Source organism: Botryllus schlosseri, chromosome 12 (genome assembly GCF_051294905.1).
Source record: "Botryllus schlosseri isolate E-star chromosome 12, Bs_hap1, whole genome shotgun sequence".
In the NCBI taxonomy this organism is placed as follows: domain Eukaryota; kingdom Metazoa; phylum Chordata; class Ascidiacea; order Stolidobranchia; family Styelidae; genus Botryllus; species Botryllus schlosseri.
Window position 1 is genome coordinate 21,168,971 of NC_137247.1, and position 18,134 is coordinate 21,187,104.

Sequence of the window (18,134 nt, forward strand, 5' to 3'; positions counted from 1 at the left end):
AAGCCTCGAATTTTTCGTAAAATGATTGACAACCTAATTTTTACTTTTTTTTAATTAGGAAAAGCATGAGTCTGTTTCGCTTCATAATAGCTAAAACTTTGAGACTCATATCATTGAAATGGTTGTCTGAGATGAAATATCCGACTTTGCAAACTCATTTTAACTGTCAAATTGCCAATAGCGTGCTGATAAAACATATTGGTGTTTAGCGATGTTTTGTTGGGGTTTGTGGAAGAATGAAATGTTGGACATAGCAAGGTCAAACAGGGTGCCTTCGAAATGCTTGCAACGCATTTTGGATTTGGAGATGTCAGTCTCAGCAAATTAGTAAACAGTCGTTCGAGATAGAAATTCCTGAATTTTCCCCCGAATCTGTCCCAATGACGGAATTGAAACCTCGCCACGAAATCTATTTTTCCTGTGACATAACCACTACATAACGTCAATATGAGATGCTAGATAGAAATGACTATAGGCTGGACGTGATATGTTCATTAAAAACTCACACCAAAGGCTGTCGTCGGGGGCGTTACGCGTTACTATTACATTCGGCACCAATATATCTTTGTGGAATTGGATTTTAGGCACTCAGTCATATCAAATCGAAGACGTGGATTTTCAAGACATTAAATACAGCAGTAAAGTTCCCTTCGAAATAATAAAAGTCAATAGAAGTGTGCTGTTATTTTCAGGAAAAGTCATTTTGTGGCTGTTCAACACTAGTCTACATTTAATATTTGCACAAGACAGTTGACGGTTGCACGATAATTGAACGAAAACTTGAGGGATTCCGTGTGGTCCGTGACGGTCCAAAAGGGGTCCGCAAAATCAAAAAGACTGAGAACCACTGCATTAGGCGCTTTATTATACCGCATCTGAAATGCTGAAACCTCATGAAGTTGATCCAGTGGTGGAGTGCGACATCCATAGCTTTTTTATGCCCTATAGGCCTACTTCGTTTTCGTAATTCTGTTAATATACAAATTCACTTCCTCGTATCCAGGTGATTCTCACAACGAGAAATGACGAATATGAATGGCTCAAGAGCTTTCGGGAACTAATACGTAGAGGTACGTCTTCGTGGATGTTCAGACTTTGCTTCAATTTCACCCCTACTGGACGAAGGACAAGAGATCATTTTCGTAGACTCGGTGAGTGAATGGGATGTAAAAAGAGGAAAAGGAGTCATTTACATTCTCAATTATGTCAACTTTTCCTGTTGTATCGGATGACTTAACTTGCCAAGACTTTTAACGGTAGGAAGAATACTTGGTTGTAGAAAGTAATTGTACACAGACCTGGACAACTATATAATTGTCTAATTAGAGTATTTAATTGTGATATGTCTCTATGATCTAATTTTAATTATAGTCTAATTATTAGTTTTCCAGGTAATGCTTCTTGAGGACTGTATAGCATACGAAAGGAGCCAATCTTGCAGAACAGACATTTTCTATTTTCATGCTCATGAGGATGAAGTCTGATTTAATATGTACTGAACTTTATTCAGTGTCAAAATCTTTGCGAATTCAGTAATTCTATTTCTAATCTAATTCGGAAAAAACTATGTAGCTATAATTCCAATTATATTCCAATTTAAAAAATATGTGTTGTTCTAATTCTAATTCAGCTTCAATTTTGGAAAAACAGGGGAACTGTAATTATAAATATAATACAATTTGGAAATGCTGAAGATATTCTATGGTTTGGTTCTCAATGCGATATATTGGAAAAATAACTTTCACGTGTGTTCGTGGCGCCCAGTTTGGGAACCTCTCCTCTAGAGCAGGGGTCACCAACCCACCACCAGGTAGCCCGCGAGGACTAGATGAGTAACCCGCGAGCCCATTCTGAAAATAGGTGGAATAGCACCATTTACTAATATTCGTCAGATTATTACCAGCGAGCTTTTATATATATAGATTGATTGATTCAGCTATTCTTGTTTAAAACACACTAACATGTAACTTACATATATAAACACTTAAAAATATCTTCAATTACAATTAGTAATATATAGATGTATGTGATATAATCACCAGAAATTCAAGATACGGTGCATTGCCTATACAGGCGACATGACGGAATTCCGTCCACGGTCTTCTTGAAATGGTGGAGGGTTCCGTTACGATAGCTCGACGACCAGGACGATGCCGAAGTAGTAAACAATATTACTACGCAGTTTAATATTCCATGTTTCTAACTTTCTGTAATCGTTGCTGCTGTCCGGTATAATGAAATCTTGTCATTTCTGGAAATTGTAACACTGCAAAATGACCCCCACCTCAGTCTGCAGCAAACGTTTGGTGCATTGTTGATACGGAAAGTACAGTGGTGTATGCGCAGCAGCTATGAAGGTTGCAAGAGTCTATGTTTCAACTTATCGTTGTGAATCAGCCTTTTCGGACATGAACTTCATCAAAAACAAACACAAAACACGGTTAATTAATGCTTATCTGGAACACTAGCTCAGAATTGCAGTGTCAAGTTAAATACTAGAGTACAGCGCACTAGTTGATATCATACAATGCCAGGCTTCCCACTGACTGCTATAGAAACAGATAACATGATGTCCAGTCATGCCCAGTTCTATGAATATCAAAGCGGAAATTCAGTGTGGTACGGGTAAACGGCGGGAGTAAATAGTAGCCCGCCGCTTCAATCATTACGCAAAAGTAGCCCTCGGTTGCAAAAAGGTTGGTGACCCCTGCTCTAGAGGGTGCTCTTATTGTTTGTGACAGTCATGGTGGTATTCGAAATTCGCTACAACTCGGTACCATTCTTTAATTTAGATCGCGTTCTGTATGCTTGTCCACCCCAAGGATTATTTCGTTGGCATTATCTTCCGAACGACGAGATCTTAAGGCGAAGATACCGGGAGCATATCGCATCCGTAGTATCTGTAAGTGGTTATGTCTGTATTATATGGAGGTTTTGCCGTTGTTAAAGCTTTCGGTGCATTTCGGAAAAGAGAGATACAAAAAATTGTAGCGGTCCCACAACCACCATACGGTAGCAGAGTTCAGACACAGCCTCAGAACTTGGGATCGATGTTAACTTGACTCAGGCTTCGAACACATTTTATGCCCAGATACAAAATGTCCGCAACCTAGGATCTGCTCTGTTCAGTGTGACGGGTGGACTGAAAGTTTATAAATTTACTCGCCAGTTATAAATTGTATGACTTGAGGCACTGCATGAATCATAAGATCAAACAATTCAGGTTATGTCTGAAATCGTTGCTGCTCTAGAAGTCTATATAGAAGAGCAGTAATTTCTGTTAACTAACATTCAGCGCTGTGATGACGAAAGGCTTCTCCAGTTTGATTTTCGAGACGGCTGGAAGCCTCTATGCGGGTTCTTGGGAAAACCGATGCCAGATCAAGTCTTCCCGCATGAAAACAAGAAAGGCGCATTGGTCGGATCGGCCTGGGACTTGGAGGGATTTAAAAAAATGAAGAGAGAATTGTACGTTGGCGTGGTCGTGATTTCGGCGATTGCCAGCGCTTGCTGTGTCCACCTGCTGAATAAAATACAAATGGCTGGCTAATTTCGTGATATTTTGTGGACAATTTGTTTTATTTAATAAAGCTTGTTACGATATACGACATTAGCATTGTGTAAGGCACCCGTATGGGCAAAAGTAACAATCTTTTCCATGTCCAGTCCATGTGTCTCTCCAAACCATTGGCACACCAATTGCTAAAGATTTTTGTTTTCAAAAGATTCAAAGCCTCAATGTCGCTTTACTTTTCATTCAGTGTGCTATATATTCCTCTTCTTTACATCGCCTAGGCCCGGGTCGGTGTCTGATTTCAAAGACTACCCCAGGTCGTTTCGACGCCTTCCTATCTTTTCATTGTATCGCAGTCCTGTGATGTTTTGAAAGGAAAAAAATAATATTCAATTAATACTGACATCAAAAACTTGGCGTAGAATACTTACTTTTTCACATACTTATAAAAAGTTACTTTTACTTCTAATTGAGTCGGAATTGACGATATTACTCCTACTTCTACTTTAGTACCTATGACCCGCCCGCGGACCGCGACGGGATTTTGAGCGGCCCGCAGACAACTTCCCGTATTACATGAAAATGTGACGCGCGGCCCGCGGGTCTATATACAATTGTGAGAAAACGTTTTCGACCATGAACCAAAACAAAGCGAGGTTCCAGCGACACACTAGCACAGTGGTTCTGAACTATTTTGGGCTTACGGCATCTGAAAACTACCAGAATGCTTAGCCGTAGGGATTGCGTGAACGCGAGGTTCACGTTCGCATTCTGAGTCTGAAACTTGGAAATTTAGAGGTTCACGTTAACAAACAAACCTTGGTAAGTTCTGTACTGTGAATCTTTTTCATATCGTATATTGTGAAACAGAATGTGTAATTACTTGAGTATCCGCAAATATCGATGCCCTTTTGTTCACAGGATTCAGCTTAAGGATATAACTAAATTGACTCAGGTGCGGCGTGAACGCATAAGCCTCAATTGCATCTCCGTGAAAATTACAAACATTCATAGATTAAGGATGCATGCATGCAAGAATCAATTCAATTCATATCAGTGACATCATTCATTGGACGTGTGTCCGTCACATCGCATCAATGCAAGATAAATTTCTCCTGAAACAACATTATTCTACTTTTTTCTCTGAGGTGTGTAAGTATGCGAGAGTTGACCTTTTAGAAGATGCCTCGATTGGACAGCGAACACATCATGCTATATTATAGAGATCTTCGAACGTTCAAGCGTATAAACATTTTGGGACACTGTCAGACGGATATTATGCTTCTGGTATCGCATACAGCTAGAGCATCTTTTACCAGATTTTCTCTTCTGTTTCGAGGATGGAATGTCAGGCTCATGAGACAATAACCCTTGAATCAGATGATTTGATTTGACAGCATCAGTCACAACTTATTATTCCAAAAAATTGAAACTGCAAAAACTATGTCGTGCCATAACGCGAATTTCCATCGTGCGACATATAATTTCAAACTGAACAAGTACCTCATACAATCATTTTCAACCATGTTGCGGCTAGGTTGTCTGCTTTGTTACTTAATAAACCCGCTCTTATTTTCACTTCGCGCAGCTTAGATGAAACATGGATCCATACCACTTCGACTCGACACTCGATTTAATGTACTGCTTATAGTAATCAAAGAACTTCAATGTAACTGCAATACCAAAGCAATTAGTATAGCGATGATTGCCATAACAACGAATGCTTCTCTCATCATCCTGACATACACTGGCAAAACCCACATCGACATTGCTAGTTGTCCGCGTTCGTTCACGTGCGGAAAGGGTTCATCGGGAATCTCTTCGCCGAGAAAAGCGCACAGCCTTTCCCAGCCTTCACAGAAGTGGAAAATCAGCAATCTTTCTTTTCTGCATCGCTGTTATATTTATATGCATGTATTCCGCGAAACTAAAAACATGTATCGGGCGGGCTCACGAATAATTAAGGAGCTCAGGCTGAAATATCATTTTATGTATATCTAGTCTTGGCGATGCCAGGTAACCAATATGGTTGTAAGACCATATTTTTGCCAATAAAGTGATATTTTCTGCCCATATCAAAATTTGACTTTTAATGCTGATAATTAATTTTAACTAGAACTTTTATTTGGTCCTAGTAATTTCAAATATATAGGCAGACAGATATGTCACTTATTGCTTCGTCGTCAAGCATATAGGCTTAGCATAGGCCTACATCCCATGAAATATGTTACATCTGACACAAACTTTTTTATTTATAATCAAGCGCCAGCTAAGTAAGAAATTAGTACTCCCTGCCTTGTAGCTCAGCAAACTCCGCCGAATTTTCACCACGAAGTAAACTTATGTGATTCTCACGAATTAATCCAACAGTAGGCTACCATAGTAAGTAAGGACGCTAACAGGACGATAAATACGGAATGGAGATTGACGATACGGATATTTCCTCGGACACAGATCTGTCTGTTCATTTTTTTCTTCCTTTGGCACCGTGGTAACTACTATGATAGCATCGATAATGAGACAAAATTGTATTGACCTCGAAATAAAATCACCAATACTTTGTTGGCGTTTCGTCTACCCCGTATATTAGAATAACGGGACCAATTTTGAGAACTCTAGGGCTTTGGATTGGTATTTGCTATGAACAATTCAAAAGTTAGAATAAGCGCAACCATAACTCGACTTTACTCGAAAATACAGGCGACTTCCGATTGTCATAATTGCGTCTATGTAAATAGAACGCCGCTCGAATACCAATGTGAACAAGTGGCTCAACAGGCTCGCCATCAAGTTCATCACGCTTGACATGAAAACTGTCGCCGAGTCCCATTTGTGAGTAGCATAACACGGCTGATGAGTACTAGAAAAGTAATTTTAATATCTATGCTAGCGAGTACAACGATACAATGATTAGCTATTATTACTCACAGACAGCACTCCAGTGTTGTGTTCGCGATAACGCTTGATCAGAACTTCCTGATTAGACCAGTCGTACTTACTGAAAAGTCCCCATTCCTTGATGCCGTGGACGACTCGTACTGGAAATCATAATGAATTTAAAATCACAATAAACTTTTTCAGTTGGAAGAATGGTTCTCAATCTTTTTTCCTTCGCGGACCTTCTAAGTTGATACTCCAAGTATACCTCAATAATCCTTCAACTGTTGTCTGTATTTTTCCACTATATTACCTATTGCCTAGCCCAGGGGTCACCAATGCCTAAACCACAAAATCACTGTTAGTGTTTCAAAACAAATTTACTTACATGCATTTTTGCAGCTGCATTTCAGACGCGAGCCTTGGAAATAGGCGCCCTTGACAATATACGATAGATATCCGAAAATCCATTTTATAAAGATAGGGTGGAGAGGAATGGAATAATAAAAAGTATTATTCGGGTATGACCGAAATATGAGGCACGGAAATGTGCGAAACAAATTTTTCATGGAACAGAACATAATGCGCCCAGCTTAGTCATTTCTATTCAGCATCTCGCTCATCTGGTTTTCGTTACCACAGAAGAGAATGGATTTTGTGAAGAAGTTTTAACCAGTGACCGGATTCAGCAGGCTCTCGTCCGTTATACAGAACCGCGTCGTGAAGGTTGATGTGAACAGCGAACCAGTCAGCAATACTGGTTTATGTCAATTACTTTTAGCGACCGGCTGAAAGATTTGATGGGACCAATTGACAATACCCTGAATCTTCACGCTGATTTTAACCCTCTGGGACGGGCGAGGAGCTACTTCACGAATTACTTTTCAAGTGACTGTAAATGTTTACCAACAGATTCAAATCCCGAAAGCTTTGCAAACATTGTGAAGTTGGTCAAGTTACACTGATTGAACTTGGTACCCCAAAGTGTTATCTTTTCTTCATACCCCACCAAAACATCTACAAACGACAATATTTTTGTAATGAACATAATCTCACCCGTGTACTATTAGCCTACAGGCTGATGAAATGAGTTTGTACAGTGGGTCATTCAATGAAGAGCTTCTTGGAGGTACAGAACTTCAATATACAATTGAATAGTATATTCATAATAAAATGAACCCGAATATTTTCGGCTGACACTCGTCAGGGGTAATCGTCAGCAACTAGTAGAGAATTGGAAAGAACATTGTATATCAACAATCGTATCACAAAATATGACGTCACCAGCATGAAAGAGAGAGCGTTCAATATACTATTTTTAGGTGGTACATGAACTCCATGGTACGTTATCAAAATACACCAACCAAAACTCCGCCGACAAAAGGAGTTCATGTACCACCTAAAAATAGTACATTGAACGCTGTCTCTTTCATGCTGGTGACGTCATATTTTGTGATAAGATTGTTGATATACAATGTTCTTTCCAATTCTCTACTATTTGCTGACGATTACCCCTGACGAGTGTCAGTCGAAAATATTCGGGTTCATTTTATATGAATATACCATTCAATTGTATATTGAGGTTATTTAATCTGTCTGCTGATGTGAGAGATCTGAAGTTTTATCAGTTATGCAAATAAACTGCTCCATAAAATGATAGCGGCTGGACAGAATTTCCTTGTTTGTGAGCTTCAATATAGAGTCATATTTGCGCAAAACTTCATTATCAATCGGCGTTTTTCTTTGTATATGCTCACTGAGCATTGCTCACTCGCTACTTAAGATATCTTGGTTACTTTGCGGAAAAGACGGTTCTGATTGATTCTGATGGTGCAAAGCATTGTTATAATTCCTGCGACTTTACGTGAATACTTTCTAGCGACCCCTATATGTGTCGTTCCATTGTCCTCCATTTGTGCTTCTTTAAGTTTGTCATACAACATCTATAGATAAAAATGTCGTGTGTGATATATACCGCAGTATAATTGTGACGTTGGTTCTCTTTTCGTGTACCACGTTTTTGGCGCTAATGCAGACTATTTTCGCTGGGAATGGAGCTTGGAAAATCATAAATTTAGTTATCAATCATGTTGCAAATGTAGTGGTTCTGCGGACCCCTTGAAAATGCCTCGTAGACCCTAGGAGCCCGCCTAGCCTGTCTGATAATAATTGAGTTAGCACAGGGGCCGGCAACCTTTTGTGCGCAGCGTGCCAAAATGTCAAAAATCTCCAACTTTTACCAGCTCGCATGCCAAACATTCAATATAATACTATAGTTAACGTTTAAGCAAAGAATACCACCACCCGTTTTTCTGCAGCTGACAACGGCATCGGTTTCGGATTCGTGAATTATTGGTCGCGAAGGAAATAAATCTTGGTCGCTACCGCACCCGACCTATCGCTTACATGGTATACAATGTTTACATATTTTATTTTCAGTCGCACAATGATGTATTTTCTGTGTCCTCAGAGGACGCCGAAATGTCCTCTTTTTTGAGAATTTAACTTCTTTTTCAAAAATGTTGGTTAAATGTATGTTAAATGTCAACTGAGATATAGGAAATTAGTACTCAAGTGACGTTCCGGTGGAACTTTCGGGAGTTGAGTCAGAAAGTTGCCTTTTTTATTTTATTTTTGTCAACCAATTACAAAGTATGGTAACAAAATATGGTAACACTAGATAAAGATTGTCGTTGCTCCAGAAATATTGGAATCGCTTGCCACCAGTCGAAATTTAAATATCTGCTTCTGAGAGAAAAACACGATTCCCAATTCGCATTTCGACACCGGGCTCGTTATTTTCCTCGGGAGATCTCATTGGATACATGCGGCTCAAGCTGCAGGCACTGGACTATTCGGCGTTGGTCATATCGGCGCCAGGACAGTGGACATATCAACGGCACCTGGACAGTGGACATATCAATGCCGAACGTTTTGGCCAGCATGCGGCGGTTATTTTGTTTCAAGGTTTTATCGCCGACAGTCATTTTGGCAGCGCACACACGCATGTTCGCATGTTATCGCTTCTATAGCGTGAAAATGCCCAGCGCTGGAATGCCAGTTCATAAGTTTGGCTCCCCTAGGCTGAACAAAGCATTCCAATGGTTTCATACGATATTCGGTTGACGTTTTTTCATAACTGCCAATACGGTTGACTCGATTCCTGTACATTATGCATAGCATTTTCTGTATACATATATATTTATTTATTGGGGGTTCCCACATTATAATCAAAACATCAGGTCCAATAAATCGCGCGAAGCGCGGTAAATAATTTCAAGATAAGCAAAATCTGTCCTAAAATACTCTATTTTATGTTGATTTACGAAATAATTTTGGATCGCCTACGAGCTTTATACATTTTGAAAACTTCTGTTTCATTTTTTGCAAAATCATGGTTATAATAGTTTACGTCAAATCATTTGGCCTGACATGAAAAACCGTCTCGCGTGCCACAAATGGCACGCCTGCCGGGGTTTGCCGACCCCTGACTTGGAAGTTATATTTAAGCCTACTTGTTGATTGGAAGACTAATTGTGCCGCGCAGTTCGATTGACAGGCTTGGATTGGACTTAAAAAGTACTTTTGGTGAGAATGATTAATTATTGAACAATCGCACTTTTAACGTTGGTATGGACTATATATACATTCCCATGTCGGGCAACCTGTTCAACATTTACGGATGTAATATGGTGGGTATGTGGAACTAGCTGCGTACTGCCAACTGCTTTTCGAATGAACAAGAATCTATGATTTTTCGTGAACTAACCAAGCCGATCAAAGTGATGACGTAGACGTATTCCTGTGGGAGTTAGTAGGTAACAGAAAGCAACTGTCCAAGAATTGTGGCATTTAGGTATCTCGCGAGAGAGGCTCCGGTACCACGTGATCTCGTCCTTTCTTGTCGTAAGAATAACCTGGAAATTGAAATAAAGAAGTGGGTAAGTAGTTTGGTAATTGAACGAACCTTGCTGAGGAAAATAAGGGTATGATCATACAAGCTAGGCCACCATCAACTAGGTATTAGGTGCGAAACTCACGGTTCGCGTTCCTATTCGACAGGCGAAGTCTTATTCATCATTGATTAATTACTGCATGGCGCATTTTCGCAGGAATATTACCCTGTTTAATAGGGTTATTCAGTCTATCATCTCAATAGCAAAATACTGTTTACGCACTATGCATTACCGCTACCAATCCTACCTATGCATAGTTATAGTCAATTTCTCTATATCAGTGGTTCGCAACCTTTTTGTCTTCGCGGACCCCTTTTGGACCACGACTGACCCCCACGGACCCCCTCAAGTTATCGTTCAAAATTTGCACAGTTATTATCCAACCGTCTTCTGTTCCGTGCATATATAGATTTTAGGCAAGTGAAAAACAGCCACAAAATGACCTTTCTTTAAAATAACATCACACCATATGTAGAAATTGGGTAGAGTTTTATTATTTCGAAACGAATTTGGCAGCTGTATTTAATGTTCTGAAAATCAGCGTATTCGATTGGATATGAATGAGTGCCGAAAATCCATTTCCACGAAAATATATTAATTGGTGGTGAATGTAATATCACCGCGTAACGCTTCCGACGACAGCTTTTGGTTTGTGTTTTTAATGCACACGTCGCGTCCAACCTAGTCATTTCTATTTGACATCTCATCTCGAAGTTATTTAGTGGTGCTATATCACAGGACAAAATGGATATCGTGACGAGGTGTCAATTCCTTCATTGGGACGGATTAGGAGAAAAGTCAGGAATTTCTATTTCCAACGACTGTTTTCTAATTTTCTCTGACTGACAACTCCAAATCCCAAATGCTATCTTTCTACACTACAACATTTCTTTTTTCCACAATCCTCAACAAAATACCTCTACACAGCAATATTTTTGCATCGACAGGCTATTGGCAATTTGACAATAAAATGAGTTTGCACAGTCGTATATTTTATCCCAGTCGACCATTTTAATGATAGGAGTCCTAAAGTTTTAGCAATTATGAAACGAAACTGTCTCATGCTTTTCCTAATAAAAAATAAAATAAAAATTAGGTTATCAATCACTTTACCAATTTAGAGGTTTCACGGACCCCCTAAAAATACTTTCCGGGCCCCTAGGGATCCGCGGGCCCCTGGTTGAGAACGCTGCTCTACATGAATGTTAAAATATAGTGGATTATATTATGTCTGAAGACTTCGTCAAATGCATGGATTCATTTTTAATACCCGTCAGAAAATGATATATCTTGAGTTCTGTTAGTCATGCACCTTTATAGATCGTCTCTATGAAGAGTGAATTTCGACACAATTTCACTGACATCAAAGTAACGACTCATAGTCAGGTATAAATTGCAATATTACCAATATTACTCAGCGTGTAACCCCCCTAAACTTGTCAATTAAGTGCTGGAATGTATGAAGAGCTATCACATTACGACATATATAGCAGAGATGAGCATGGATTAGGATTAGGTTTTGAAAAAACAGGATTTGTGAAATTTTGTCGGATTTGGATTGGATTTGGATTAGACATTTTTTTCAGAACGGATTAGGATTTGGATTGGATTTACCTATTTTCCGGGAGATTGAAATGTCGTGTGGCGAATGGCGACAAACTTTATTCAGATCAGTAATTAATGTACTAATGGTTACTAAGATCTCTTGAATCAAGTGAATCGTTGGTTGTGAAAGAAAATTTTCGAATCCCTCCATTGCATAAATTAGTATTTTTTCTGAATTTCCAGTTGGAATCGCATTAGGATTGGACATGGACATGAATAAGAAAAACTTATGGATTAGGATTTGGATTTGGATTTGAAGGTTCGGATTTGGATTGGATTAGGACATAGAAATTTCAAATCCGCTCATCTCTGATATATAGTAGGCTATGCAGTAGTAATGATAGACATTTCCAGTTTATTTCAATGCATAGCACTCGCCAATCTGCCTATATCAATGCTAAACTAATCCATATAAAATTTACAAAAGTTTATGTGCATGCTTCTGAATTGACTCGATGGTGAGATCCAGAAGTAGGCTAACTACCATTAAATTTTAGTTCTACGTAGACTTCTCGAGGGTTTCATGCGGCTTCATATGTATGTATTCATGCATTCAGCCAGCCCTCGCGCGGCTCCCATTGACGTTTGAAAATCCCATAAAAATATTAAGAAATCAATTTATAACAAAAAAGTTAACTTCATATTAAAAAATTACCCTTGCTTGCCTTGGACTCTGGCGTTTATAATTAAGGGTGGAGACCAATTCCTCTGCTATCGAGTAGCGATTCCCTACTCAGCGACGATTTGCCACTGCACCCTAGTAATTTTCAACTTGAGTTGATAGACATGCAGTCAGATATCGTGCACAAGCAATTATTTAAAAGTGAAGACTTACTTGAAATTTGGAGTCAAGTTCCAGAGGTAAAGTATCCCAACTTGATAACCAATACCCAGAGAAACGATTCTCCATTTCAGGGGCGGCCAACCCGCGACCCGCAGGCTAAACGGGGCCCGTGAGAAGGTTTTGATCGGCACGCGAGGCAATTCTCGAAATTGGTTATGATATCAAAAATTAAAATACCCAGATAATTTATTGTGAACTTGCAACTTGCCTGACCGGGAACTTTGGGACGTTGATAACTAAAATATCAGCTCCTAAGAAATGGCGTAGCTAGGGGCCATCAACATTTTTCGTAGGTCTTCGTTTATGACCATGAAGTAGAAGATTTCGTGGCAGATTTATTTGACTATATTCGCAATTATGAGAGAACGTGTCGTGTGACTTCGCGTCTGCACTCGCAGAAAGATAGTCGGCAATGAAACCTTAGAACAAAGGGCCCTGTGGATATAAAGCTGTATCAGCTGTACCAGCTGTATCAGCTGTATCAGCTGTATCACTCTGTGGATATAAAGCTGTATCAGCTGTATCACCCTGTGGATATAAAGCTGTATCAGCTGTATGACCCTGTGGATATAAAGCTGTATCAGCTGTATCACCCTGTCGATATAAAGCTGTATCAGCTATCAGCTGTAACACAGTGCTATCAACTGTATCACTCTACCTGTATGGAATCGGTGTCTCTGTCTTGTGTTCAAACAATTCTTGATTTTTTTATTATTATTTTTTTAATTACTTTAACTTTGAGAATCATCGCTGCTCCCATATTTTAGACAAACCGTACCGAGATTCACCCAGGTATCACTTTGCAATTAGTATTAGGTCTATACTATGTCTGGGATGCGCGAAATAGTCTAGTAGGCTGTCACACATTTAGTGAGTCAGCTCTTCTCGCCTACACGCGCGAAGAAAGAGAAATTTCTATATTTCATGATTGAGTCGGTCAATATATGATCGGGCATTGCATATAGATTGCTATCAATTTTTTTAACGTCTCCCTGCTCACGTAATCTAATGTGAATGAGGTTTGTTTAAAAAGGTAGGACCCCACGAGTGTTAATTAATTAAACATCTCCGGGTGTGTATACCCGTTGGCAGGAACAAAACAGCACTTCGTCAGGCTCCCCTAAAAACCTTGAATCTTGGGCTCCTATAGGGTGATAAACCGTCCCCCATCACCTTGTTCGCTTTTGCCACGAAATTATTGTTGTACTGTTTAGTGAGCCAGGGTTGAGCACAAAAATTTTCAATAATTCATGATAAAATCGGCCTATAAGATCGGGATACAGCTGATACAGCTTCATATCCACAGGGTGATACGGCAGCTTTTATATCCACAGGGTGATACAGCTGATACAGCTTTATATCCACAGAGTGATACAGCTGATACAGCTTTATATCCACAGGGTGATACAGCTGATACAGCTTTATATCCACAGGATGATACAGCTGATACAGCTGATACAGCTTTATATCCACAGGGTGATACAGCTGATACAGCTGATACAGCTGGTACAGCTGATACAGCATTATATCCACAGGGCCGAACAAAGTGCTAGACGCGTGTTTACTGAAACCTTCGATATTGATTTGCCCAAGCGCCGAATGATCATTGTGGTGATTCGTATAGTCTTTTGTATTCAAGCCATCGTGCATCATGTGATCATTGCTTTTCTAATCACTAGTTGCCAATTCCTCTATTACTTAAATCGCTACTGTTACTGTTACTGTTGTATTTGACGCCGAGATTTAAGTTAGTAAAAGCCAACGAAACAAGAGTCTTCTGTTTACTGGTACGACAATTTTACTAACTTAAAATATATCTCGCTGCTTGGAGATAGATCGCCTGCAGTAATGTCCGGAGAGAAGTATATTAAAGTTCCAACGTTGGACGTTCTACCAGACACTGCAGACAGTGTAAAGATCTTCTCTCATTGGGAGCGGATGTTGAAGAGTTTAATCGAAGCTATAACTGCTCCTTCAACCGATGTAAACAAGCTCGCTATATTGTCAGGTTATTTATCACCTGAAGTCTTCTCATTTATTGAATTGAAAATTGATAATTACGATGCTGCTATCACCGAGCTGCAGTCCCTTTACAAAAAGAAGAAAAACGAAGTGTACGCCCGACATCAGCTAGCAACTGCAACGCAAGAGGTCGGAGTGTCAGAATTTTCTAGAAAATTGATGGCATTGTCCAAAGATTGTAACTTCTTGGCCGTAAATGCTCAAAAGCATAAAGAGGAAGCTGTAAGAGACGCTTTCATCACTGGGCTGAGGTCCCCAGCAATTCGACAGAGATTACTGGAATGCGATGAACTAACTATGCAAAAAGCCTCCCAGACTGCGGACACATTGGAAAGAGCCCAGTTGTTCGCAAGCTCGTACAATGTCATCACTCCTTCGTCTGATACCATCGCTTCTACGGAAATTGCAGCAGTTCGGCAAAGAGATCAGGAACACGGGACTGATTCTAGCGCTGCTGTAGAAAAGCCTGGAGCACCGAGATTACTGCGCAAATGTATCTTCTGCGGCGGATCTCATGTGGCAGACAAGCGATATTGTCCTGCAAAGGATGTCGAATGCCTAAATGCGGAAGAATGGGGCATTTTGCAAAGGTATGTCGATCCCCTCGTTCATATGACATCCGAGCGACCGCCAGCATGCTTCTAGACGGAGTTCCAAATTGTCTCTGGCGTGCGTCATGCACAGCTAAAATCCATCAATTACTTGTGGGCGTTCTTTTAGACTCTGGCTCCTTCGAAAATTATATGGACGAGTTGCTAGCTACTAAACTAGGATTCTTGCCACGAGGTCAGCCCACCACCATATCACTCGCGTCCAAGACAGCGACAGCCGAAGTATCCGGCACCTTTACTGTTTCTTTCGAAATGCCATCTCGAAACTATGTGGGTATCACATTCGGGGTGGTTAAGGATTTGTGCGCTGATGTAATTCTTGGTCATGATTTCATGAAGAAGCGCAAGAAAGTCATCTTCGAGTTTGACGGAAACGAAGAACCGCTGACAATACAAAGTCGATCGTGCGCTTTGTCCCCTGCTAAGGCAGATCCTCTTCAGCTATTTCGGTTCCTAGATTCCAATTGCAAGCCTATCGCCGCTCCGTTAAGAAATTATAGTCGCGAAGATCAATCGTTCATCAAGGACGAAGTTAATCGCTTACTCGAAGAGGGAATAATTGAAGCCTCGGTTTTTCAACAACAACGAGCATGATAAGCTTGTCAGAGCCACTCGCCCATGGGAACGCATCAGTATGGACTTCAAAGGCCCCGTGGCTGGGAGAAACAGGTTTTTATTGATTATTGTGGATGAATACAGTCGATTTCCCTTTGTGTTTCCATGTCGTGATATGTCAACTCCAACCGTGATGCGCAACTTGAAGACGCTGTTTTCGCTCGTAGGAGTTCCCGAATATATCCATAGCGATAGAGGAAGCTCCTTTATCTCCAGAGATTTGATTACATTTTTAACCAAACGTGGTGTCGCTACTAGCAGGTCATCCTACGGGTAATTCTCAGTGTGAACGCGTCAACCAAACGATTTGGAGAACCATCAAATTGATTCTTGCTACGGAGCGGCTGCCGGAATCTGCGTGGGAAATGGTATTGAATGATGCGCTACATAGCGTGCGATCGCTGCTTTGTACAGCTACTAACGTGACACCACATGAACGATTTTTTGGTTTTCCTAGACGCTCGATGATTGGACTCTCGATTCCTGATTGGTTACTTTTCGCCGACTCTGTACTGTTGCGACGTTTTCATCGATCTTCAAAGTCTGAACCGCTTTGCGACCCGGTCGAGCTGCTTGATGTGAATCTTAAGTACGCGTTAATACGCCACGAAGATGGAAGAGAGTCCACCGTGTACGTGAGAGACTTGGCACCGAACCCTACCACCATTGATGTGGAGAAACCGGAAGCGAGAGCCGATACGTCAAGGACTGAAATCATTCTGACACCGAATGATCGTGCCGAGGCGTTGGATGATAAAGAGCCCGAGAATGAGACTTCGTTAATGAAGGACAATTCGTCGCATACGCCAATTCCGCGCTGATCTAATAGGGTTAGAAAGTGAAAGTGTCCGGAATGGTACGGCGACCGCGTAAAGTGATTTTGATGTGCTAATGTGCCAATTCTGTATTCAATTTTATTTGGTGGGGGAGATTGTGGTGATTCGTATAGTCTTTTGTATTCAAGCCATCGTGCATCATGTGATCATTGCTTTTCTAATCATTAGTTGCCAATTCCTCTATTACTTAAATCGCTACTGTTACTGTTACTGTTACTGTTGTATTTGACGCCGAGATTTAAGTTAGTAAAAGCCAACGAAACAAGAGTCTTCTGTTTACTGGTACGACAATCATGTCCAGACCAAATGAGCCCAGCGGTATACAGACGCGACACAGTATATATGCGACTAACATTATTCATTCATAACCTTTGAAAATATTTCGCGCTTGGCGCGGCTAGGACATGCGTATACCGACTATTCATAAGTGTGAATGCTTTCGATTTTGATGAGTAATATTAAAAATCCTCTTTTTACCGTCTCCTAATTCGATATGATTCTGTCGGACGACTAAAAAATATGCCTCAACATCCGAGTTGGACATTAAATTGATTTTGCATTTGTTTTCTTGTAAGTGTTGCTATTCTTTGGTGCGTGCTTTCATGCTTTATAATTTTTGTTATACCAATGAGTGTATTCGTGCGGCTCCAAGCGTACTTTGATATTTGAAATGCGGCTGCGACACCAAAAAAGGTTAGGAATCACTGTCCTATATGGTCGGCTCTAGGAATTCCCAATCTAAATAAAGTTCTTGAGGTTTCGGATCGTAGCACTACCCTATCTTGTCAGATAGTGTAGGGGTTACGATAAGCACCCACCAATCTGACGGACCGGGTCGCTTCGCGTCGGAGTTGTATCTGCGCTCCACTTCCCCCGTCGTTGCCGTTCTTACACCGACAATAAAAGCCCAGTAATAGACCCGACGAAAGAAAGCACTCACAAGAAATGGAAAGAAAGGGCCGTGGCTTCAAAAAAATCAACATCGAAAAGAACTGTGACATCGGGCACTCTAGGCTGAGGTGGATGTTAGAGAAAAGGATCGCTACGGATGCGTGTCGTTCGACATCCTCCTATCTGTTCATGACATCGCATTGTGTCTTATCGCATTGTACATTGTGTGTGACTGTTCAGATAAAAGATATAACCCAACAATGTTATGTTATGTTATGTTTTTAAAATGCTTCAATCGAATTGTAGCGACTAGGAGGTACGCATTTCGCAAGCAAAAAATGCATCGCAGTGCATATATGCATG

At 40.5% G+C, this 18,134-nt stretch overlaps 2 protein-coding genes and 1 long non-coding RNA gene across 5 annotated transcripts in view; 2 read left to right on the forward strand and 1 right to left on the reverse strand.

The window, feature by feature from the left end:
• The window catches only part of LOC145451664 (uncharacterized), a 196,839-nt gene that overhangs the window by 169,676 nt on the left and 9,029 nt on the right, over positions 1–18,134 (reverse strand). Inside the window, exons 2-4 of one of the 2 annotated variants that reach the window (XM_080329881.1) lie at positions 10,161–10,308; positions 6,443–6,552; positions 4,611–5,409 (exon numbers count right to left, since the gene is read on the reverse strand). The exons of the other annotated variant lie outside the window; for it this stretch is intronic. Coding sequence (XP_080186007.1) covers positions 5,179–5,409; positions 6,443–6,552; positions 10,161–10,308 — 489 coding nt within the window. The 3' untranslated portion in view covers positions 4,611–5,178. Of the gene's footprint in view, positions 1–4,610; positions 5,410–6,442; positions 6,553–10,160; positions 10,309–18,134 lie in introns of those variants that run through there. 2 annotated transcript variants of the gene reach the window in all.
• The window catches only part of LOC145451672 (uncharacterized), a 324,257-nt gene that overhangs the window by 52,956 nt on the left and 253,167 nt on the right, over positions 1–18,134 (forward strand). The gene's annotated exons all lie outside the window — the stretch shown is intronic.
• LOC145451660 (uncharacterized) overlaps positions 1–18,134 on the forward strand; it is a 64,433-nt gene that overhangs the window by 4,490 nt on the left and 41,809 nt on the right. The window contains exons 2-4 of one of the 2 annotated variants that reach the window (XM_080329874.1): positions 1,004–1,151; positions 2,793–2,902; positions 3,296–3,610. In XM_080329874.1, coding sequence (XP_080186000.1) covers positions 1,004–1,151; positions 2,793–2,902; positions 3,296–3,550 — 513 coding nt within the window. In that variant the 3' untranslated portion in view covers positions 3,551–3,610. Of the gene's footprint in view, positions 1–1,003; positions 1,152–2,792; positions 2,903–3,295; positions 3,611–18,134 lie in introns of those variants that run through there. The other variant, XM_080329875.1, reaches the window with a different exon arrangement.